This window comes from Lontra canadensis, unplaced genomic scaffold (assembly GCF_010015895.1).
Source record: "Lontra canadensis isolate GAN:19392208 unplaced genomic scaffold, GSC_riverotter_1.0 scaffold45, whole genome shotgun sequence".
In the NCBI taxonomy this organism is placed as follows: Eukaryota; Metazoa; Chordata; class Mammalia; order Carnivora; family Mustelidae; genus Lontra; species Lontra canadensis.
In genome coordinates this window covers 15,682,009-15,707,979 of record NW_022631039.1, presented here as the reverse complement: position 1 = coordinate 15,707,979, position 25,971 = coordinate 15,682,009, and the positions used below count along the sequence as shown (strand labels likewise).

The following is a 25,971-nucleotide window of genomic DNA, read 5'->3' as shown; positions in this document are numbered from 1 at the left end:
TGTTTGCCAACCAGTGTGCCAACCCCAGGTCAACACCAGTGACTCTCACAGGGTGTGGTGCAAACCTCACTAAGGAGAGTTTTGGGAATCGCTCTGAGGATTGGTATATGAGGCTGGTCTGGAGGTGTATTTCGTCTTCTCAGACATTCCAACTCATGTCGGAGAAGCTGCTGCCAGAATGAATGGGGGTGGCTGATTGTTAATATGGCCTAAATGTGAGACACAGCCTAGGGCTGGTGATGCTGGTGACAGGGCGGGATCAGAAATTATGTCTCTCCTCCACCCACTCACCTCCCCTCAGACCACTGAAATATTGTAACTATTGTTTTCTTCCTGATTCCTACTCACAAACATATTTCAGGACAAGATCTCAATAAATACAACTGCCTGGGTCAGGCGTCAGCCAGCTTTTTCTGGAAAGGCCAAATAATAAATATTTCAGGCTTGCAGGCCACACCATTGCTGCTGTTATCACTGAGATCTGCCGTTGTAACACAAAGGTCACCAGAGACAACATAGAATGAATGGACCTGGCGATGTTCCAATAAACTTGACTTATGGCCACTGCCATGTGAATTTGCAGAGGTTTTTGGTTTTTTTTTTTTCCTTCTAAGTAGGCTCCACGTCTAGCATGGAGCCAAACACGGGGCTTGAACTCGTGATCCTGAGACCAAGACCTGAGCTGAGATCAAGAGTCAGATGCTTAACTGAGAGCCACCCAGGTGCCCCATGAATTCACATAATTTTCATAGGTCACAAGATATTCTTCCTTTGATTCCTTTTTTTAACCATTAAAAAAAATGGAAAAACTCTTCTGAACCGACTGGGGCTGGATCTGGCCCACAGGCCACAGTCTGCTGACCTCTGATCTGTGTACAAGTGAAGTGTGCTTTCCCATGAAGCTTCAAGCCTTTCTAATCACTTCCAAATTCTTCTTACTTTGAAGGGGATTTCTGTGCTTTCCCAATTCGATCTTCCGAAGGCACGAGATGCTAGCTTTTCAACACCTCACCAGGATTGCTCCTTTCAACCCCTGCAGGCATTCTGAGCCCCTGAGAGCAGTGCCTCGCTCACCTCTTCCCACTCAGTCCATCTCTACCCACCGACAGCTAACAGTTGGTCCAAGAGCCAACACTAACTTCAAACATCTGTGTCTTCTCGTTGCCCCAGGATCACAGTTCTGACGGTTTGGGTTGACAAATCCACACGAGAGATGATAAATCTGTGGGTTTTTCACTTAAATAATGACTTCGATATATCAACTGAAAGGAAAGAAAGGGGGGCGGGCGGGCATGGGGAGAAATTTTAAAGCGATTTGAAATTCTGGTTACCTGCAAAGATCTAAGCGCATGTTTGCTAAGTGATAGAAACTGGGACCAATCAGTCGAGGAATCTTAATACTGTCTATGGGGCAACGACACACGTGGTCACTGTCTGCAGTGAAATTCACATTTGCAGGGCAATTACAGGGGCCAGCCCCACAGCTAAGTGGTGTATTTCATCCTTCCAGGAACCAGATTTTGTGCAACGCCGTCTTCTCCTGGTACAAGTGTTTACAAAATCCACTTGAGCCTCTGTGCTGCGTTGGGACACACTCGTCTGGTTTCACAGCGAGCCAGGGGACGGCTGGGTGAGTTTTTCCTGTTCTATCTCATTAGATTAGCTGTCTTCTTAAATTTCTGGGCAGGGATCTGAAGGCTACTTAATTGGATTTTAAAAATAAAGGAATCCTCTGACGCTTTATAAATGCAATGATTTGTTACGCATTCCACAAAGGAGTTTAAAAATTCTTACAAGAGGGTTTGTAGCCCTCTAAAGGAGAGTATGGGAAAAGAAAAACAAAAGATTCCCATGCATAACACTGAAAAGAAAAAGGATATTTATCAGCAGAAAAATGATCAAATAGAAAGAATTTTGGTAATAACATGGGTGAAATACACCTAATACGTCTACACTCTATGCTCTGAATTATTTCCCCAAATGAGGAAAGTCTGGCCACATAGTTACAGCTTTTCTGAGATAACATTTATTTTTTACTTGAAACAGCAGTAACAAAACTCTTATCAATCTTAATTGACTCTCCACAATATTATTTGAATTCTAATCCATGACTAAGATGAACTATTATATTTTTTAAAATCAAATGAATTGAGGTTTGTTTTTTTTTTCTTCCTACACATGTAAGCTTATAGGGCAGCTTTTTGTTTGGTCGCTTGGCCTTTTTCCTCCCCTCTCTGGCACACGAAATGGAATCTCTTTGCTGTCCCAGCTGTAACCACGTGCTAAGTCTGAAAGCTCCACCAACAATTTCTGCTTATGGCAAAGTGGGAAGGAAGCTCCCTGCCACCCGCCACTCTGCAGACTCTGCCTTCAACAGTCTCCTGCCTCAGGCTGCTCAAGTCAATTACAGCACTGGCTTGGACCTGGAGGCAGCTGAGTTTGAGATTTCAAAATGTATTCAAGCAGGCAGAAATACAAGCGATGTGCAAGGATCTCACTGTGGACAATGCACGTGGAGCTAAACCCTGTGGGGTGGGGGAGATCTGGGAGGGGGTCCGGTTTACTGGCACCCCAACGCAAAGAGGCCAGGCCAGGTGGAGCCGGACAGCCACACACAAAAATTGGAAGCAGAAGTGCCAGAGGCAAGGCCACACAAATTCGAGGGCTCGGCTCTGACTCAGTGTTTGGGCCACTGGCCGGGAGGCCCTCGGCATCATTTTTTTTTTTTTAAGATTTTATTTGTTTATTTGACAGAGAGAGAGAGAGAGAGAGAGAGATCACAAGTAGGCAGAGAGGCAGGCAGAGAGACAGAGGAGGAAGCAGGCTCCCCGCGGAGCAGAGAGCCCGATGCGGGGCTCAATCCCAGAACCCCGGGATCATGACCCGAGCGGAAGGCAGAGGCTTTAACCCACTGAGCCACCCAGGCGCCCCGGCCCTCTGCATCTTAAGACAGGTTGTGCAAACCCTCTTCCAAATGCTTCTTCCTGAGTCAGCACATTTGGACTTTCAAGAGCATGTTCCCATAAAAGCAGGTTATAAATGATCATTAAGTGCTCAGCTTAATGATGAGGCAAAATGGCCAGGATCCATTTTGCTTATAGCTTATCTGAGGGACCCATTACACTTGCAACTTATCTAGAAGACAGCCCTAGTAGGCGCCTACTGATCTCTCTGAGCCACGGTGATCCAGGGAACAGTAGCCCAAAAAAAAAAAAAAAAAAAAAAGTCTGAGATAATGGTGATTCTCAACCATGGCTATGCATTATACCCCAAGGCCTTTAAAAATAATACAGATGATTCCGTTTTTAAGAAAAGGCCAGAAAAAGCAAATCTAGGGGGGCCTGGGTGGCTCAGCTGGTTGAGCCTCTGCCTTCAGCTCAGATCATGATCTTGGGGTCCTGGGATCAAGCCCCCACATCTGCTTCTCCCTCTCCTTCTGCTCTCTCTCTTCTCTCAAATAAGTAAATAAATATCTTTAAAAGAAAAAGAAAATCTATAGAGGCAGAAAGTAGAATAGGGCTAGCTGGAAGGGAAGGATGGGCTAGACAGGGGCATGAGGAATCTTACTGGGGTGATTCAATGGTTGTCCAATCAGATGGTGGTAATAGTTACACAATGCTGTCAGTTCACTTAAAAAAAAAAAATCACTGAACTGTAAACTTAAAATGGGTGAATTTTATGACATATAAATAAAGTTGTTTTAAAAATAATACCTGGGGGCGCCTGGGTGGCTCAGTGGGTTAAAGCCTCTGCCTTCGGCTCAGGTCATGATCTCAGGGTTCTGGGATAGAGCCCCGTATCGGGCTCTCTGCTCAGCGGGGAGCCTGCTTCCTCCTCTCTCTCTGCCTGCCTCCCTGCCTACTTGTGATCTCTGTCTGTCAAATAAATAAATAAAATCTTAAAAAAAAAAAATAATACCTGAACCCCAACCCAGAATGACTGAATAGGAACCCCGTGGCAGAGGGGAGGGGAGGGGGCACCTGGCATTTTGTTTTAAAGCTTCCCAAGCCATTCCAAAGCGTGGCGAGGGTTGAGAACCCCTGTGTCAGAAGGGTCAGGGTACCAAGCCAGCAGGTAGTGGAGTAACCACCAGAACATGACAGAAAGAGGGTCCAGTGGTAAGTGGTTGGCAGTAGCAAAAACAGTCAGAGGTGTCCCTCTAGCAGCGGCCACAGACGAGCTCTTGCTATGTCAAGACTGCCTGGTACGTGGTCTGATGTACATGGCTCGTCACGGAGTTCACTCTCCTACCTTCACAGGAAGGGTGAGCTGAGTGATAAGAAGCCAGCAGACAGCAGATTCTAAGTTGCAATGTAGGCAAGGGAGGAGACAGAATACGGTACGAGCTGAGTTAGGGCTCTAGGGTCAGGCAGACCTGGCAATTAATCCCAGTGCTTGGGCTCTACCACTGTGAGTGTTCATGTCCTCCCCAGTAAGATGGGAGTGATGGAAATAATAATACCACCACCCCAGGGATTGTTTTAGAAACACCACAATCTCATTTCTCTCACTGCCATGGTCCCTGGCGCTCCATGAAGCACCTGGGGCACGAGCCATTCTGAGCATCATGACCCAGCACCACCGCCTTCAGAGCTCCCAAGCTATGTCATCTCTGGGAGAGACTTTTCTGCAGTGACCAGGCTGTTCTGGCTTCTCCCAGAAGTTACACGAAGACACAGAGTGGCAGCGGGAGGAGGGCAGCCTGTTTCATCACAACAAAGGGTTGGTTGTAGTGACCCTGCGTGGGCTGGAGGCCACCGAAGAGAATCATGGGCACAGAATGCACAGAAATGTGCAGACTGGGTGTGTGGTGAGTTAGCAAAAAACCCTTCACCACAGGATCACTGTCTTAGCCCTCTACACCCCACACTGCTGGTCCTGCGCCTGCAGAAGTCGCAGCCACAGCCGTCCTCAGCGCTGCATTCATGGAGGGCCAGAGAGCTCTCTGCACAGAAACCATCTTAGCGCAGCCTCACTATGAGATACTAGGGTCCTCATTCACTCAGCCAGTATTTATGGACCCTTTCTAAATGTCAAGAACTGGGGAGGACTGAAGGAGGGACATGAGCCACAGCCCCCGCCCTTGGCAGCTAGTAGGCAAGACAGCAATGTAAACAACCAACTTCAGTCGATGTTTCTAGGAGCAGAGAGAGAGGCCAGGAAAGGCTTCACAGCGAAACAGCCTAAGCAGATCTCAGATAAGACAGAACACCCAAAGAGGACTGGCGAGGGAATGGAGAGAGGGTCCTGCACCTGGGCCCAGAATCAGGGCTGAAAAGAATCAGGAAGCAGGGGGCCATGGGGAGCCTTTGACAGTTTCTCCCCAGTGGAGTGGCATCAGATTTGAGTTTTCAGAATGCAAATTCGGACAGCACAGTACAGGCTAAAGGTAGGAGAACATCTGGAGGGCTTCTGCCGTGATTCAAGGAATGAATAAGAACAAAGGCACAAAGCCCTACCAGTCTGATGCTGGCCGATGATATGTTGCTATTTTAACAGAAATGGCATGGCTGAATCACTGTAAACCATTAACTTGAAAAACACTTTAAAAATTTCAAGAAAAACCCATAAAACATGGAGATCTTTCTGATCAAGAAATGAATCAGACATAGAAACTAGAATTCATGGGCCATAAGTGAGCTGATCACCAGATTTCCAATACCAGATTAAGTCTGCATTTGTACATTCTTTTCTTTTATGGAAGCACTTTTGCATATATGATTTCATTTTATTATGACATGTACCCTTATGGGGCAATTTTCACCTCTATTTCATGGGTGTGGAAACTGGGCAGACACCCATTAAGTAAATGAACCAAAGTCTTTGGACCCTCAGAAAGAGAGCAATTTTAAGGTCACTGGCCAAAGTTGACTCTCTTAATTTGTTTTCAAATTTTGTTTTCCACAGCAAACTAACCATATGCTCTAAAAATACAGCCCCTGACCTTCCTGTACCTCACTTTATTTATATTTGCACCAACATCTCACACAACTTTTAAGAGACTATAATAGAACAGAATATTTGAGAGAAAAGGAACTACTTGAAACCTTCAAAACTGTGCTTTGCAAAAGCAGGGCTGTATCTCTATAAACAACAAGAAACGTTACATATTTTTAAAAGGCATGCAATGCTGAGAATTTGGAGTAATTGTGGGTCCTCTAAGTTTCTACAGGGAATACACATGACAGAGGTAGCCCAGAAATTTCTATGATTAGCATGGTGCACAAAATGAAGGGGGAAAAAAATGTTCACCTGGAAAAATGGGGTGAGGCTGCTTTTAATGGATGATGGATAGATTCTGGGTGGAGAACACCATAAATCTTCATTCGCCCTTTTTTAAAGGTCAAAGAAAAGAGTGTTCCAACACCACAGCTTGACGGATGGAAGGACACTGTTGATGACTCAGAACAGAATATCGATTTTTTTTTTGATGAGGCATTTTTCTCAAAAGGATATTCAGAATAATAAAATGTTCTCTGAGTGAAGCTATGTGGCCCGTCACTACACTCAGCCACAGGCGGGTGTCACGCATGCTTTGCCACTAACCTTTTCATCAGGTTAGTCACTGAACAAATATTTGTTGGGTTCCCTTCTGTGAGCCATCATGAGTAAGAGACATGGCCCCTATTCTGACAGGGCTCGATGACTGTCGAGGAAAATCAGCAATTAGACTCCAGTGCGATGAGTGCTGTGCCTGGGGAAGCCCAGGGCCTCTGAGGGTAGAGGCCTGTCATCACTATCACAGCTGATGTTTAGGGACTTAATACCCTGTGCTTGGCACTGGTCCACGTACTTGGTAAGAATTAATCCCCTTGATGTTCACAAGAACCCCATGGGGTAAGTATTGTTGCCTCCATTTTATAGATGAAGAAACTGAGGCAGAGAACAGTGAACAGACTTGCTCAAGCTTTCATAGGTAGGCTCTGAACCCAGGCAATTCTGCTCCCCAGGACCCTGTTCTTAACTTCTGGGCTCCAGGTGCTTTACATGTAGTAACTCATTGAATCCTTGAGATAACTGTGTGATCCATGCTATTACTGTGCCCTTTCTGGAGATGAGAAACCTGGGCATTGAGAAGTCATTAACGTGCCAGAGGTTTGAAAACATGGGAGGGCATCTGAAGCAGACTTAAGATACCAGGAAAGTTTTTGAAACTGGTGATGGCTTTCGAGACCCAGTAAGTGAGTTGGAGCTGGATGCTTGGATGTTGGATAGCAGAAGGGTATGTTAAGGCCGTGAGGACAGAGGTAAGAGGGAGAGCGCAGGAAGGACACACACAATGTGATACAGCTCTGGGAGAAGACTTGCTCCCACTCCCCAGACCCCTTAGGCTTGGGTGCATGGGGCCTGCCAAAGTCTGAGGGCCAAGTTGGAGAACTAAAAGGAAACTTCCAATACTGAGCCACCTAGATGCCCCAGAAGTTTCCAAATTTAACGAACAATGAACAATCCACTGACCTAAACTCAGAGAACTCCAAGGAGGATAAACACACATACAAAAAAACAAACCTAAAAAGATCAAGGTCACAATGTGGAGAAAGAGAAAATCTTGAAAGTAGACAGAAAAAAAAGGGGGGGTACTTAACAGGCAGAGGAGCAATGTAAGAATGATGGCTGATTCATTATCAGAAATGCTATGACCAAATGACAATAGAATGACACTCTAAAGTCCTGAAAGAAAAAAAGTCAACCTATAATTGTACATCAAATGCAAGTATTTCAAAGATGAAGGCAAAATAACAAGATCTCTGTGCCCAACATGGAGCTCCAACTCTCGACCCGAGATCAAGGGCCACATGTTCTTCCAACTGAGCTAGCGAGGAAACCCTGAAATAAAGACATCTTTCAGAGACAAAGGCTAAAGAGATTTCATCTCCTGAAGACCTTACCACAGCACTGTCATAGGGAGAGGAAGGATAGAGAGGTGGAGAAGGAAAGAATTTAGGCATTTGACATCTGCACTGGACCAGTCCAGGGTGAGGAAATTTCTTAGGGAAGGTGGCAAGGGCTCTTACTTCCCATGCCAACGCTGATTAGTCATGGCTGTCTGCAGCCCTGGTCAAAGGAGAACTGGAAGGTTACACCCATGCTCCCTGGGAAAGAGAACCAGAGAGACTGACAATGATGACAGAAAGATGTACCAATCGTTCCAACTATAGATGTCCCCTCCCCAGGCTAAATATCATTCTTGATGTCACACCTTCCGTTTCACTGTGCAGCAGATTAGGCACAAGAAATGCTAGAGATTTTATCTACTTTCTAGTAAAGTATTAGGCTAGTTTAACATAAGGAGACTGCCAATTTTCAGCGTACAGCTTTTAACTTCTCAGGTCTCTGACGTCTTGGGAGATTAAGAAGCAGGTCTGGTTGCAAGTGGCTAGGCAATTTAGAGTTAACTCTTTCTCCACCTTGGCACTTTCAACATTTTGGTCTAAATAATTCCTTCTTGGGGGGCTGCCCAGAGCGCTGTAGAATGTTCACAGCACCCCTGGTTCCTGTGTGCTCAGAAGCCAGTGGCAACATGCCTCCCTCTCCCCAGAGGTGACAATGAAAAACATGTGGAGATATTGCCAAATCGAGGGAGTGGGGGGGCAAACTATTTCCAGTTAAGAACCATGCAGATAATAAAATAATAATAATAATAATAATAAATCTTTACAGTTGCCAGAAAGGCAAAAAGATAGCAGTCTTTCTGTGTGAAAATCAACATAACTTGGTCACATTAATAGGATGGGAGGTTTGCAGGAAGAGGAAGGATGTGCCTCTGATTCTATAATGACCTCGTAAATAACTCTTCTTTGGTTTATCAGTGCTATTCCTGATGATGTACCTTTGGGGGAGTCCTATATCCTGAAAAATGAAAGAACACAGAAACTTGCTTTACTTCCTTTCTAAAGGCTGTTTCTTTTTTTAGTTCCCTGGGACTTCTAAATGAATTAGTGACAGATTTTTTTTTTAAAGATTTTATTTATTTATTTGACAGAGAGAGATCACAAGTAGGCAGAGAGGAAAGCGGGGGGCAGGGGGAAGCAGGCTCCCTGCTGAGCAGAGAGCCCGATGCAGGACTTGATCCCAGGACCCTGAGATCATGACCTGAGCTGAAGGCAGAGGCTTAACCCACTGAGCCACCCCGGTGCCCCCTTTTTTTTAAGATTTTATCTCTTTATTTGACAAGAGAGAGCACAAGCAAGGAGAGGTGCAGAGGGAGAAGGAGAAGCAGACTCCCCTGCTGAGCAGGAAGCCTGGTGTGGGACTTGATCCCAGGACCCTGGGATCATGACCTGAGCCGAAGGCAGATGCTTAATTGACTGAGCCACCCAGACACCCTGTGACAGATTTTTTAATTTCCAAGAACTCTGTGTCTTTTTCTCAGTAGCCTGTTTTTTTCCTTTTTTTTAAATGGATGTAATAGCCTTTCTGAAGATTTTCTTACATCCTATTGTCCCGTCTTGGACAAGGAATGAACAAATAAAACAGCACTTGCTATAGTCAGTCACGGACCTACTTAATCAGTCATCTGGAACTTTTTCTGAATGGCTTTCAGTATCACATTTTTTAATTCCCAAGAATTTAAAAAAATTACCTTTCCTAGTATTTCAATGGATTTCAAAGATTTACCTATTTATTTGAGAGGGGGAAGGAGGCAGAGGGAGAGGGAGAGAGAAAACCTCAAGCAGACTCCTCCTGAGCTCGGGGCCCAATGCAGGGCTCAATCCCACGGCCCTGAGATCATGATCTGAGCTAAAACCAGGAGTTGGACACTTAATTGACTGAACCACCCATGACTCCCTCAATGGATTCTAATGAGAGAGAAGAAACACACACGTGTTCAGTCAATGACCTTCAACTGTCTCCTCTAATGTATTAAGTCCATGAGAGAATTTTCCTATCATGGATAATTTCAGGAACTTACCAGTGGAGACAACAGGTCAACCTGCTGTGCTCTAACATGTTATTATGATAGTTGTGCTCCTAAGGGTTCATGAAAAATTCCAAATTATGAAGTCAATTCATACAGTGGCAGGAGGGAAAATAATCAGAATGGAGCGTGTTACACTAACGGAGGAATTCCTACGGCGTTACGGGGCAAAGCATTTCACCGTTTCTGGATATCACTTGAACATGGTGCTGGTCTCTTCTGATCACAAACGCTCCTATTAACAAGAACATCTTTATACAAGTATACCTTCTTTGCCACCCACAGTTCTAAAAGAACAGAGAAATACTCCCAGAAGGGTGAGTTCAGAAGGTGCTCACTCCTTTTGAGCAGGTACATTGTCTAAGACTGACAGCCTAGGGCACATTTGCTGGGGGTCAAAGCCCTGTCCACCACCTAAAAGCTGTGCAACTATGAGCAGGTTACTTAATGTCTCTGTGCCGCCATTTCCTTGTCTGTAAAAACAGAAATACTAAGAACTTCCAACTTACAGAATTGAGTGGATTGAAGGGAGATAATATACACACAGTGCCAATGCCTTGAAAGCTCAAAACACGGTTGTTATGGTGATGACATAAGTGGTTAAGAGCAGAGACTCTGGAGACGGACTTCCTAGTTCTGTGACATCAAACAAGTTATCGAATGTCCCTGTGCCTCTGTTTTCTCACCTGTAAGAGGGGATAATACCGTACTGATTTGGGTATTAAATAAGTTGATACATGACTAGCACTTGGAATAGTGCCTAGTACACAGCAAGCATCCAAATAAATGTAAGCTATCAGTATTACAATTATTTTTTTTTGGAAGGATCTTTCTGGCAACAGTGTGGAAGAGCGTGGAAGGGGAGGGAAGACGTACTGATGGGCAGGGAAACTGAGGAGGTGAGTATTAAGAGACCCGAGTATATGAGACCGAGTGAGAAAAGGGAGGTCCACCCTACAGCAGGGAGTAAGGAGAGGAGGGGACAGAGAGCTGTTACAAAGACACAATAAGCAGGACTTCGTGTCGTGGCGTGGATGGGAAGGGAGAAGGAATCCCCTAGAATGATCATCATGTTCCTATCTTGAGTGACTGGCTAGATAGTGAGGTTTTTCAACTGGAGGGACAGTTTGGAAGGCTCTGAGGGTGAGGTCAACAAGGTCAGCTCCAGAAACGCTGGGTTTAAGGGATCTGTTGAACGTGCAGGTGGAGCTGTCCAGTGTGATTTTTTGCTCTGTGGTTCTGAACCACAGAAGATGCATCTGCAGAGAAAATTCCAAGCGCTGCCAGCAGGAGTGGCAAACAATGCCTTGGGGTTGGGGGTTTCGCTGGGAGTGCAGATCTGCATAAAATAGGAAGGCTGAGCACAGAAGCCTGATGAGGAACACAGTGGAAGGGCAGGTGGAGCAGGGAACAGCAAAGCAGCGCCCAGGGAGGGCAGGGAAGAAGCCGGGCATATGGTGCCCCCGAAGCAAGGATGGAGGGCTGGCTGAAACTGCAAGGGTGGCAGAGGGGACAGGAATGCTCCCTGAGAGCCAACGTGCAGGGCACTGATGGCAAACAGAGCAGCAAAGCCCTGCACGGGAAGGAGAGAACTGGAAACAACAGCCTGAACATCACAAATGGCTGGGAAGAGCCCGGGGAGAGAGGGAAGCTGGAAATGCAGAGTGGACAGGGTAAGTTCCCCCCAACCCCCGCCCTGGGGACAGCAGCTCGTGGGGATTGTGGGGCAATGACCACTTAGACTGATTACTTTGAGCCTGAGGGACCTGGACAGGGTGGCAGTAGCCAGTTTTCCCTGGAAACAGGGAGGCAGGTCATCCAAGGGGAGTGGGTGTGTCTGGAGTTGGGTGGAGTGGGTCTGAGAAAAGTCAAAGTCTGGCAAAAGCACTTAGGAAGACGGGATAGGAAACTGAGCCAAGGGCAGGGAGGCAGTCTTCGGAGCCCAGCTGAGCGTAGAGGCCAGAACATCTTGGCCGCCCTGCCCTGGGAAGTGGGATGAGCTTTCTGGACCACGCCCTGCATCCCAGGTACAGGCACCAAGAGATGTCCGAGTAGGGCTGTAGGGCTACAGGATGGGAGAAGGAAAAAGGCCAGCTGGACAGAGTGCTGGAAGTGTGAGGTCAGAGACCAAGCTAAGACTGACTGAGGTCAGAGAAGGAGGGGACTTAAGAAAGCACAGAGGGGACTCTTTGGGAAAGGGATCCAGAAGGATAAGAGATTGGAGGACACTGTGGATGATTCAGGTTCCAATTCTCAGAAATGGTTCTTAAAATGCAATGGCAAATTTCCTTCTGGAAAAGAATGCCCGTTTATATTCCCACCTCAGTATGATTGGATAAACACAGCCCTTGTCGGCTCTCCCAAGACAGTAACATATCATTATTTTGAGCTTTGCCAATTTGGTAAGTGAGAAATGTTGTCTCAAAGCTTTGTGCTTCTTCAATTAGCTGTAATTTTGAAATGAGTCTCATACACTTATTGGTCATCTGTGAGCGTTCTGTTGACGGTATTTGCTCATTAGAGAGCACTTCTTTAAACTGATTGATAAGAGAGCTTTATACACGAAGGACATTAACCCTCCATTGTGGCTGCTCTCAGTTGTCTCCAACTAGTCCTCTGTCATCATCTTAACTATGACATATGACAGACAAAAGTTTAATTATTGGGTGGCTGTGAATTTATTGGTTACCTTTTATTATTCATTCTCTGCACTCTTGTGCCAGAGCATGAAGAACTTTCCATCTTTTCCTCTATTTTATGGTTCGGTTTTTTACTTGAAACCCTTAATCCATCTGGAATTTATTTCAGTCCCTGGTGGTGAGGTGAAATATAACCTGCCTATTCTTTCCAGTACTAACCTGCTGTCTCCTGCTTCCTCACTGTCTTATGATCCCTCCCTACCTCATGCCAACTTCTTAAACCTATCAGGGCTGGTCACTGTACGGTATCAGTAGCCCTGTTAACCAGCGTGGGAGTGCAGCAGGAGGCTCGGGCAGCCAAGGTCAGAGAGACAGCTGGTGAACAGCATAGACTCATGTCCAGCTCACCTTTTACTATACTCCAGCTGCCCTAGAGTGGTTTTAGGTTTTCAAAGTCTTCATCTAAAAGCTTTGAAAACATTCTGGAATGGAGGCGCCTGGGTGGCTCAGTGGGTTAAGCCTCTGCCTTCGGCTCAGGTCGTGATCCTAGGGTCCTGGGATTGAGCCCCGCATCGGGCTCTCTGCTCGGCAGGGAGCCAGTTTCCCCCCTCTCTCTCCACCTGCCTCTCTGCCTACTTGTGATCTCTGTCTGTTAAATAAATAAATAAAATCTTTGGAAAAAAAAAAAGAGAAAAGAAAACATTCTGGAATGAAGTCACTGCCAAAAGAAGCCGATTATTCAGGGAAAGTACTTTAAGGTGATCGCCACATCCCATCATCCAGAATATCCCATTTCGGCTTTTCTGGGGGAGGATCCCACATAGAGGTCAAGTGTGTGTTCTGGAGAACATGTGAGTCGTATACCTGTCATAGGGCGGGAACTGCAGCTACACGATTCTCCAGGAGTTAACAGGATTCTTTAATCCTGGGGTTCTTGCCTTGGGCTTGAAGAGGTCAGTGAAGTCCGGGAAATTATATGCAAATCTATGTGGGTGAATGATTTTTTTTTTCAGGTACAGGGCTGTTAGAACCTCCATCTAAATCAAAGTGTAGCAAGGTTTCTGTTCCTCAAGACTGCTCCAAGAGTCAAAGTCTGCAATTAAGTCCACTGCCCCATGACGTGCTAACCATTTCTTTAGAAGTTATATTAACCTATTTTCACATGTGCTCCATTTCAAATTTCTTTTTTTTTTTTTTTAGGATTCTGTAAATGTAGATTTATTTTTTTTTTATTTAATTTCTTTTCAGTATAACAGATTTCATTGTTTATGCACCACACCCAGGGCTCCATCCATTTCAAATTTCTCTTCCAGTTCCTTCCTCAGTCCAAGTGTACTGTGGTTGTTTTCTCTATATGGATGGACTACCACGAGTTCAGTGTTCTGCCTTTAAGCCACACACCTGCCAATCTTATGACTAAGCTCAAACGTCACACATACTAAAAGGTGTTGTGGCTCCAAGAAGACAAGGAAAAGGCTTGTAGATTTCCATCAGGAACCACTCAGATTAGGACATTTGCATTTAAACAGGGCTTTACCAGTTCTTGTCACATTTTTGGAATGCCTAATAGAGGTGAAATCACATGACCTTTATACAATATTGCTGCAAAAAATTACACAGCTACACATTATTTTGGAGTCTAACCCATTAAATGAAAGATGAAAGAAAAATCACTGAAATAAATAATAGGAAAAGAAGAAATAAAAACATGATGGATAATATTATATACATGGAAATTCAAAGAAGTAACAAAATGATCAGCTGCAACTAGTTTAGTAAAGTAAATATATATACAAACATGAACATCACTCATGTTTACCAACTAAACTAATTAGGCACTATTTCCAACAATAACAAAATACTTAGGAAGCACATAAAAGCTTTGTATGGAAAGAGTTATGCCATGCTCATGCTGAAAAGACATCAACCTTCCCCAAGGTTTAGTTCACAGATATGCTAGACCATAAATACCTAGGATGTATTGCTTTTGTATCCTCAGGACCTACACCATTGCAGGTACCCAACAAATATTATATGGATCAATGAGCTCCAGACTAATCAAAATCATAAGTGAATTTTGCAAGGAGCTAGAAACGAAGGGATACCAAAATTCATTTCTATACAGAAAGAGGAGAGACTGAGTAAGAAAAAAAAGCTGAAGAAGACCAGCTTGGCCAGATTTAAAACACGTTACTCATTGGTAGTTATTATTAGCACAGTGTGGTGTCCACACACACAAACACAAACACACCCAAAGCCATCAGTCAGTCAATGAAAAGAAAGCCAACAAAAAGTCAAAGCCAGCGTGAGAATTACATGTTTAAAGAAAGAGAAGCATTAGAAATGAATGGAAGTGAAGAATCGCTGTGTGACTTATTTCAGTAGATAACATCCAGCCATAACCCGAATCACTTCAACCCTTGAGTTGCTCCCTTCCTCACCCCAAACACCGTGGTGCTAAACATCTGCAAGTCAGTCAGCACACCATGGTCCTACTCCCCCTTAGCCTGTTGCAACAGTTTCTTACACTTTACCCCCAACCATCCCAAGCTTCCACAGCCCCAAGTCACCTGCCACCAGAGTGGTCCTCCTAGAGCACCCACTTGGCTTTCTCAACCTTCCGCATAACTAGGCTCCCCAATTCTACTGCAGTGGTCCTCAACCATGATTCCCCAAAACTGGCATGGAAGCTTTTCTACCCATTGTCTTCCACAGATGAGAACAAAAGCCAGTCAACACTGCCCGTCTCTAAAATTTGGTGTCCACAGTCATAGGTGCTCGTGTGTTTTAGTCCTGCCATCTTGGGGTTGTTTGGGGACCATCATGCATCCTAGCGGGTCCAAGAATGCAAAAGCAATATGAGTACTGAAAAGGTTGTAAAAGGGGATGACCGAGTATGATGAAAACTAGAGAAATTAAAAGTGACACTCTGAGAAATGATGCCACCACAGAGTTTCAATATACAACAAAATTGTCTCCTTTGGGGAAAGATGGCCATCAGTTTTTATTAGGCAAAGGAAGTAAGAGTATGCTGCTTTCACAGCTTTTTAAAACTTTGTAAAGAACCAACTTGCTCCATCTATTGGAGGGGGCTGCATCCAGAGACTTGTGAATTTCAACACCACAGTCACTCTGGACTTTAGTACATATGGATCTACAAAAAAAGTTAGTTCACTGCCTAATTTGAAAATAAGAGCTGGACAGAGTTTTCCCACTGGCAGCAATCAGATATAGACAATTTATAGACAAAAAATACTGAGTTACGGCATCAGGGAAATACAAATCAAAACCACAATGAGATACCACCTCACACCAGTCAGAATGGCTAAAATTAACAAGTCAGGAAATGACAGATGCTGGCGAGGATGCGGAGAAAGGGGAACCCTCCTACACTGTTGGTGGGAATGCAAGCTTGTGCAACCACTCTGGAAAACAGCATGGAGGTTCCTCAAAATGTTGAAAATAGAACTTCCCTATGACCCAGCAATTGCACTACTGGGTATTTACCCTAAAGATACAAACGTAGCGATCCGAAGGGGCACATGCACCCGAATGTTTATAGCAGCAATGTCTACAATAGCCAAACTAGAAGGAACCTAGATGTCCATCAACAGACGAATGGATAAAGAAGATGTGGTATATATACACAATGGAATATTATGCAGCCATCAAAAGAAATGAAATCTTGCCATTTGCGACGACGTGGATGGAACTAGAGGGTATCATGCTTAGCGAAATAAGTCAATCGGAGAAAGACAACTATCATATGATCTCCCTGATATGAGGGAGAGGAGATGCAACATGGGGGTTAAAGGGGTAGGAGAAGAGTAAATGAAGCAAGACGGGATTGGGAGGGAGATAAACCATAAGTGACTCTTAATCTCACAAAACAAACTGAGGGTTGCTGGGGGGAGGGGGTGGGGAGAAGGGGGTGGGGTTATGGACATTGGGGAGGGTATGTGCTATGGTAAGTGCGGTGAAGTGTGTAAACCTGGCGATTCACAGACCTGTACCCCTGGGGAAAAATATATATGTTTATAAAAAATAAAATTTAAAAAAAACATAAAAAAAGAAAATACTGAGTTAATGTATAGATTTAAAAAAAAAAAACAACATTAAGTTAAAGGATAAAACTGTCAGTGGGTTAGGTTTCCTGAGAATTTTCCTTCCTTCTGGGAGTTCTCGATCACCCATCATCTCTACTTCCTATTATCAAGATTGCTCAAGTGTCGCGTGTCAGAGAAATCTTCGCAGAAACCCAAGCCAGTGTCCATGCTCCATCTATCCTAGCACCCATCAGAGCTAGTCAAGTGAAACACTTTGGTGTTAATTCCCCAAGGTACAGATGAGCATGGGTTCAGCTGGCCAGTCCAGCCCACATATCTCAAAGTATCCAGTGACCATGTGAAATACAAGCTGGTAGACTTAGAAATGTTCACACTGACAGGACACGGGTAGCTGGTCATTGCTCAGAATTTCTGGGCAGTTCTGAACATTGATTTATTAAAACTTTAATATTCACTTGAGTACCTATTTACTTAGTCTACCACTTATGATTTAAATTCTTTATTTAGGAGGCATAAATGTGGCTAGCTCGCATGGAAATGATAGAAGACATGCTAATAAAACATTTAAGGAGGGATTAAGTGGACTACTAGAACAAAGTATCTTTGATAAGGAAGACACCTAAAAAGAACTGTGGGAAAGGACAGTCCAAGAAAAATATCTTCAGACTAATCAAAAGGAAGCAGCTTATGCAAATCATTAATAAGCTGTAATTAACAGGAAATAGTAAGACATTAGAGACAAGTCTTACAGCCTGCAGAGCTTAAGATGAACTTAGCATTGTTTTCACATCACTGGCTACAAGTATGTTATACTTATTCAAAAGCAGTGTCTTTGGGGTGCCGGGTGACTCAGCAGGTTAAGCGTCTGCCTTTGACTCAGGTTCTGGGATCGTGTGCCACATTGGGCTTCCTGCTCAGTGGGGAGTCTGCTTCTCCCTTTTTCTCTCCCTCTTCCTCCCCCACTTGTGCCCTCTCTCTCTCACTCTTTCTCAAATAAATAAATATCTTTAAAAAAAAATTTTTTTTTAAGCAATGTGTTCTGTAAATCACAAGGTCAGGTTTTCAACAGAATCTGCTTTATCTTCTGAAACTTGTATCAAATATGTACATGGTCATGAATGGATTTCCTCAAGGTACCGTCCCTGCACTTATTATGCAATATACCCAAGGATAAGAATGTTAACTCGTTTATATTGCAATATACGAATAAATCAAGATATGGCGTTAATATTTCCTTCCTAACACCCACGAGCTGCTAGAATAGGTACAACCAGTTGTACTCGAATTATCTGCTTGTAGGTCTGTCTCCCGACTCAAGTTCCTAGGAATCAGTGATCTTTTTAACCAGCCTCTGACAGGTTCTCAGTAGACGTCTGTTGAACCAAACTGGTAACAGAACAAAGACATCAACAACTGGACATTAATTCCATGGCAATTGAATGAACAAATGACACAGACAGAAAACTCCTACAGAAATACAAACACATTTCATTCATTTCAACCTTAGTGGAAAAAAATGTAAATAGGTTGCAATTTCTAGGGAAACACCGAATGCTACTATCATAACGGTGAAATAGGACATTCATCACGGCTTGCACAATGATGTGCATTCCAGGGGCCATCCTTTGCTGCACTAAAACTGAAGGACAGCCCTATCATGTAGAAGGCAATTTAGCAATACTGTGACCACATCAATATTAATCCCCTACCAATGTCATGATTCTGGACTCCAGAGAATTCATCAGAAGAAAATCATTTAGAGAGGAATGGCTATGATAAAATTGTGACTAGCCATGCCAAACCAGAGTGGAGGCCTAGATGTCCCACAGAAGGGATAAAATCCAGCTCAAGCTAGTTAAGCCAGCTGGAAGACAATTTCACGTCCAGGTTTAAAAAAAAAAAGCTTGAACTAAGGCCATCAAGAGGCAGAGATTAACTCAAAGATATTCCAGAGGCAGAACTGCCAGGACAGGGGGAGAGCCTGGATATAAAGAACACAGAGGAGAAAGAGGGGGACTTACAGATGATGTGGCATTCAAAGTGCCAGGGCAGGGGTCGCAAACACCTCCTGTTAAGGGCCAGACAGTAAACAGCATGGGCTCTGCAGGCTGTATGGTCACTCTTAACTGCTCAGCTCTGCTGGGACAGTGCAGGCCTGGGTTTCAATAAACCTTTTTTTTTTTTTTCTTTTTTCCACAAAACAGGCAGTGGTGGGGCACCTGGGTGGCTCAGTCATTAAGCGTCTGACTACAGCTCAGGTCATGATCCCGGGGTCCTAGGATCAAGCCCAGCATCGGGCTCCCTGCTCCGCGGGAGGCCTGTTTTTCCTCTCCCACTCCCCGTGCTTGTGTTCCCTCTCTCTCTCTCTGTCAAATAAATAAATAAATAAACAAATAAATAAATAAACCTTTAAAAACAAAACAAAACAAAACAAAAAACAAACAAACAGGCAGTAGGCAGGATTTGGCTTCCAGGCCAGAGTTTGCCGACCCATAGACTAAGGAATACAGGGAAGGAACGCCAATTTGAGGATGTAATTCAAGTGGAAAAGTTCAAGTACAGAAGTTCAAGAGGAAGATCAACGGAGGCATGAAGAGATGCCAGGGTTAAAAACATAAAGCTGAAAGCCATCAGCTGTGAGGTGGTAGGTCCGGGGGTGCTGAATCACCCAGGGGAATGGTCAGAGAAGACAGAAGAGAAGGGACATGTCTCTATCCAAATACAAGGACAGCTATGCAATGGCCCTTCAGATCACTAGGGCCCTGGAAATATAGGAACATCATAGACTAACCTCCCTTAACTCAAACTTTTTAAAAAGAGGCTCCTATTTTAACACAGAGACAAAGCAGATAGGAGTGTAATAATACTTTAAAGGGATTTATACCTGATTAATTACTGCGGCATCTACCTACATTTGAGAAACAGAAATAGAATGATATATGCCAAACTTCTACAGTCTTACAAGAATGCATGGTACACATACTAATTCTGGGACCCTACACGAGAATGTCAGGTCCCTCGGGTGGGGTGATGGGGTGGGAGGGTCTGCCGCAGACATACTGGGAACCACTAACACAGATCATTTCAGATGAGAATAACATGCCGCCTTCACAAGTAACCCGATGCCACAGGGCCACATCTGTTTAGGGTTCCTTTTTGTTTCAGCAAACAATGGGTTTTCACTAAACCTATAAATACTCTGTTTAATATTCCAGGATTTCACAATATGTGCAGTGTATAACAAGGCCATGCAAGAGAAGTTGCGAGGATAACAGATTTCTTTCCTCCTCTGCTCTATGCAGACTCTGGATGGGATCCACTCAGATTGATGCAAACAGAGCATCATTATCTCTGTTTTCTCAGAAACCCTGTTCCAAGCTCCCTTAGAAAAGGCAGAGGAAATCAGTGTGTGGAATAGGGAAGGGACGTAGAAGGTTCCTGCTGACAAAGGGAAGGATATGGTTTATGATGCTGAGTACAAAAAGGGCTGATTCTTTGTGGCACCGGAGGACTGCCCTGGGATGCCCAGGCAGAGATGCATTTTGAGTCACTGTGAGAATCTGTGTTGTCGCTAACACAGTGGGCTACCTCGTGAAGCAGTGAGTCTTTTGCTCCTGGGGAAGGTCGTTAGATTTCTGTGATTAGGGAAGGGTGTGCAAGGAATCTAACACAGGAAAACAAGCCATTAGGGAGTGGGGCAAATGGACAATTGACACCTGATACAGAGGGGACAGCAGCTACTCAGCCGCGACTCCTTGTACGAGGGAACAACACTAGCCATTGCTAGGCCTTCATGATGGTAGAAGATCCGCTAATCCGGGTTTTCATGGGAAAACAACAAATCTTTAAATATGGGCCAATGACTGTAATAAACACTTACATACTTGAGAAATCAACCAAACAGAACACATCGATACCCCGCAAGCAAACAGCGTAGATCTTTGGTTTTGGCCATTCACATATCGAGAATGTAAAAGGACTAGACGAGGGTTTCCCAACCTCAGCATTCTTGACCTTTGGGACCAGATTGTTCTGTGTGGTGAGGCCATCCTGTGCATGTTAGGATGGTCAGCAGCATCCCTGGCCTCTCTCAGCAGATGCCAGGAGCACCCCCCCACCAACCAAGTCCTGACCAACAACCATGTCTCCAGACACTGCCACATGCCCCCCAGGGGACCATCCCTGGTAGGATGAGCAACATTCAACTCTGAGTTTCCAGCATTTTATGAAAGCATCGTGCATGACTCCAACACAGGCTTCCTCCAAGAAGAGTTGCCCACGTGAAGTCTGGACTTACAGCTGCTTTGGAATCCCAGACCTGGTTTCTGGTTCATGACAGCTCTATCAGTGACTAGCCTAATGACCTCTTTTGAGTCCTCCCTTCCTCATCATTCAATCAAGAATAAATAACATCACCTCTGGGACTTCCTATGGAGAAGGTGGTGAGATCATTTATGCAAAGCCTATAGCCCAGCAGCTCAGCCAGCACCAAAGGCACTGAATCCATACCAACCCTTCCCTGGCGAATCAGGTGAAAAGGCAGCCAGGCCAGGGTCTGTCGTCAGAAACATGTGGGATCCAAAGTCAGAAGCCCCCGCCCCGAGTTCTGCCCCAAGAACCAAGCCAGGTGCTTTGGGACAGCACTTGGGAAGCAAACCCACTAGATAAGTATTGATGAGTTTGACTATCAGATCTTTTGAAAGCTTTTAGAACAGGAAAAAATCCAGGAACTTAGAGTGCAGTCATGTCAGGGTAAGGTACAGGAGAGAAAAGGAAAATTGGAACAGGAATCATTAACCTCCTGATCCTTTTACACATGCCATTGCCAACTAGTGACCCACACCCAGACCAAGTCTGACCAGGGACAGATTCTGTTGAGCCCCACATCATGTCAAGGTGGTGGTTTAATTTGCATTCAATACCACCTGATTTTCATGAAAATCCAGATTTCAATCCTTTCTCAAAAACTCCAAAGGTTGGGCCACACTGGGCCCATGTTCCCACATGCCCCTCTGGTGAGACAAACATCGGTGAGGTCCCCCACAGCCCTCACCTATTCTAAGTCACTCTGCCACAGCCTGGCGTCTGTACCCTTGACTGCTCTAAAGGCTGCTATCTAGGAAAGCATTCGGACCTGCAGGGAGTAAGTACTTCAGCCTTGGCACAAATCAACGCCAAAGAGACACTCCCTTCCAGGGCCTCTGCTAGGTCATCAACTCTCCTAGGTCAGACTCAAAAGAGTTCAGACTCTTTTGCTCCTTGACACTTCTACCTCATAACTCAGCGTTCCTTGAGTTCCTCACACTGGTGTATGCCTTCCTCCACTCAGGCTCTCACCTGCCAAAAAGTACCACCTGCATCTGATGGATTATCTATCCACACTGGATTTGTCAAAATACATTTTTCTTTTTAGAGAAGGACTACACACAAAGACACAATGTGATACTTACTGTATCCTGACCAGCACTCCTTCTCCCCTCCTTCTGGGAACAGCACCCAGTGCTCTCTGGGGGGCCAGTGCTCTCCCATTCCCAGTCCCTGTGGTTTGGGTGGGGCTGACTCCATTCCCATTTCCAGGGCAAGGCATGGGACCCAGCCAGACACATTCAGAGTCAATCCTGGACCTCTGGCCCCAGTGAAAAGCATTCTCTGCCCTCTGGGACTTGAACTAAGGAGGAAGGAAAACTGGGTTGGGGCAGGGGTGTCTCCTGATGGACACAGCCTATCTAGAGAGCAGAAACCCTGGATCCAGCCCTGGCTGCACCCACACTACTCTTGTACTCTCTGGGTCACATAGGAGCCAATGAAATTCCCATCCTGGCTCAAGGCAATTCAAGTTGCGTTCTCTTACAAGCAAAAGAGTCCTAATCGATAGGAGAAAAAATGGAAAAAAGTGCTTACAGATGGGGGGAAAGGCTCTGCTCCACTTTTCTCCCAGTTTGTCGGTCTGGTTTTGGTCCCTCTCTCCATCCACTGAGAGTGGAGTGTTGCTCACTGCATTAGCTGTCCCTCTTTAAACAGTTACCTAATGGTCTATAATTATTTCTTGTTTGTTCATCTCTTCCACAAAGCTACTGAGCCCCTTCAGGGCAGAAACTGGGTTGTGTTCACTTTTGATTCTTTAATACCTTGAGCAGTGGCACACAGTGTGGGCTCAAGAAGTGCCCCTTAGTGAATCAACCATCCTAATTCTCTTTTTTGGGACACCCTGTCCTGAGACCACAAAATCAGCCTGGCACGTGTGCTACGCAAACCATCTTCTGGAAATACCCTCCGGCTCCCATTGGAGACACACACACACACACATCATGAGAACTCCCTCATTCCGGCCGTTCCTGACTCTCCCCCATGAGGTCCCATGGAACCTCATTGTGGGGTTCCTCACGAGGTCCCCATTCTTGGGTAGAGAACATGGCCTTGCAAGGCTCTAGGAATGGATAACATGCACGATGGGCATGCACCATCCACACACATGACTTCACTCGTGGGTGCAGGAGACCTTTGCTTTCTAGCCTTCCTCTGGAGTTGAATGAACCCAGAATCCCGCTTCTGAAGTCTACCAATAACACGGTAACACACAATCACAATTCTAGGCTCTCTTCTGCCTCTGTGTTTCCTCCTGAGACTTTTACAATAACTTGAGTGGAAGAAATATAAATATATCGAGGAAATGGACAGCAGTGAAGCTGAAGCTTCCCCAGAAAAACAGTTTGGATTTTGGGACCATAACTGCCACACCCTTCATAGCTCTGTAGTTGCCTCAGCCTCCACTGGCCTCCACTGGCATCGAGCAATAAAGATTTTCAAACAGAGTCAAAGGTCAGGGCCAGAATTACAGTCCCAGCATGAATCACCATTGACTCTATCCAGTTTTCATTTTCCCATACTTGAGCTCACACCGCCAGGGTGAACTGTTAAGAACTAGATTTACCCCTGATTTGACAATCTTTGTAGAGTTTCCGCCCAATGCTAGGCACCATAGCAGAGGCTCAAAATAAAAGAGAAAGGCAGCAAGAGCTCTCTCAAGGCATTTCATTTACTGGAAAACAAGAACAAGTAAAAAGGCCACTCCATTATAGAAAACCAGGTGCTGTGTGGAGTTATCAAAGTTCCCTGGGATGAGGCCCTCCAGTCTCTGTGGGAGCAACAGCGAAGGCCTTTTAGAGGCAGAGGTCTTTGCCTGGAGAGCTGAAGAATGAGTAGGAGGCAGCTACACGCTGGTATGGGGAAAGGAGCTCCGGAGAATTCCAGGGAGAGGCGAACAGGTAAGAATGCTCGGCCTGCTCTGGAATCTAAAAGCAGGGCATCTATGGCCGAAATGCAAGTGTGAAGAGAGAAGCTGCTGCAGAGGAAGCTGGGGCCAAAGAGACCCTGACTGGCGTGGAAGCTTGAAAAGGCTCAGAAGGTTGCACAAAACAAGCAAACATCCCTTTCCTGATACAGTGTAAAAACAGGTCAGAATGACAATGTGACTAATCTGTCTTGACACTCACCGAATATGAATTTCACAAGGTATGTTACTAAAAATGTAAAGGGGAGAGTAAGAAAACTCAAAAGGGATTATCTAATCATTCATTTACAGATTCTTGGTTGAAACACTGCCCCCACTATGACCCTTTCTACCTCCCTCTCAGCATTATTTCTATCATTTCCTACAAATAACAGAAAAATAGGCACTACTAGGCTTTAGGGAAGAGGCATGAACTCTGGTAACAGGATAAATGCGCACTAAGGTCATAGGGTGGGGTAGCAACCAAATTAAACAATAAAACTAAGCCACTAAGCAAAAAGTTAGGCGGTGGGGAGGACGGAGAACTGAAACAGTAAAAGGCAAATTTAGAAAACGGGAGGGGAAGTAAAAGTATTTTGGTACATACACACAAAAAAGAACTATCACATGTGCTTTGACCAAACCAAACTCTCCCTTTGACTCAACTGTTGGGAAAAAAAAAAAAAAAAGAAGAAGCAAAAGCTGTGGAAAACTCACACTTTCATATATCATCCCAGAATAAACAGTCAGTAGGTCCAGTACAGCCAACTGCCCTAAAAGACCTTGAAAGATGTGCCCCAGATAACTGGGCACATGACCATCACCTCCAGGAGCTCTCAAAACCACCAGTGGTTCCCGCTCCAACAGCCGGATGGTCTACAAACCCCGGTCTCTGCTGTCATTTCATTTTGGATAATGTTTCCTGTCAGGCATTAAAGCAGAAACCAAAGAAACCTGGAGAAGGATCTGCTTCCAAACCCAGAGGGAGAAAGGCTTTTCAAAAAGCTCTTAAAAAATAAAATAAAAGTCAGCTAAGGCGTTTCCACCATTCTTTCCTCCCAGTTGCCAATTTCTCCATGTCAAGAACTTGGGCAGTTCGGTCCACAGGGGCCCCGGTCGGGAGGCAGCAGAACCTCTACAGTCCCTCCTTGGACGCCAGAAACTCCGAAGACGGATCCGAAGGGCTCTGATCGCCCCTTAATCATTTCCTGCCATTAGGCAGGAGGCGGAGGGTCTGAAGAGGCGGGGAGACACGGAAAGCCTGAGAACACGGCCCCCAGAGCACAGCGTCCGCCGGGCCTACCGCACATCCGTGAGGGGAGTTTTCGCAGGGCAAACCCCGGGAGGAGGGCAGGGGAAGGCTTGGGTCCAGTCCCCCCAAGGCGATGCTCGGTGGGGCCTGAACAATGGGCGGCGGGGACCTGCTCCGGGGGCGTCTCGGAAGGCCAACCCAACCTGTGGCTTCCCGGGAGCTCGGGCGGCGGCTCGGAGCTAGGCTCCAGGCCGCAGCGCGGCGCAGCCCTGACACGGACCCCCTGTGCCTGGTGCGGGGTGCGGCAGCATACTGGAGCGCGGGGTCGGAGGAGCCGCCGAACCGCCCCCGCCCAGCCCCTTCGCGGGATCCGGCCTTCCGCCCCTTACGCAGCTCCGCACCCGACGCGCCCCCGGCCCCCACCCGGCTCAATCCCTGCGGGCCCAAATCGGCGCACTCGCCTGCCCACGGTCTGGTTGGCCAGCTGCTTCATGCGGTTGAATTGCTTCTTCATGGTGGCGGCGGCGGCCGGCGGGGCTAGGGCCGGACAGCTCGGGGGACGGCCTGGCGCGGCTACATCGTTTCCCGGCCCAGGAAGCAGCGGCGGCCGCTCTCGGGCCCGCGCCCCGCCCTCGCCGCGTCACTTCCACCGGCGCCGCCCGCGGGGCGGTGCGGGGCCCGCCAGTCACTAGCTCCAGGCGGAGGACGCCGGGCGGAATCGGACCTCTGCCGCCAGAGAGCTGGGCCACACTGTGCAGAGCGGAGGACCCGCGGATCCTCCGCAACCCCCTGCCTGGTCTAGGCTCAGAGCTGCGGGAGGAGAG

General features: G+C 45.9%; 1 protein-coding gene across 5 annotated transcripts in view; it reads right to left on the bottom strand.

The window, feature by feature from the left end:
• ARHGAP17 (Rho GTPase activating protein 17) overlaps positions 1-25,755 on the bottom strand; it is an 83,922-nt gene extending 58,167 nt beyond the window's left edge. For 3 of the 5 annotated variants that reach the window (XR_004384410.1, XM_032872863.1, XM_032872864.1), the window contains exon 1: positions 25,609-25,755. Coding sequence is in view for 4 of the 5 variants with exons in the window: in XM_032872863.1 (XP_032728754.1) it covers positions 25,609-25,661 (53 nt within the window). In the remaining variant the exon portion in view is untranslated. The remainder of the gene's footprint in view (positions 1-25,608) is intronic. The other 2 variants (XM_032872862.1, XM_032872865.1) reach the window with 1 other exon arrangement.
• Positions 25,756-25,971: the final 216 nt, after the last annotated feature.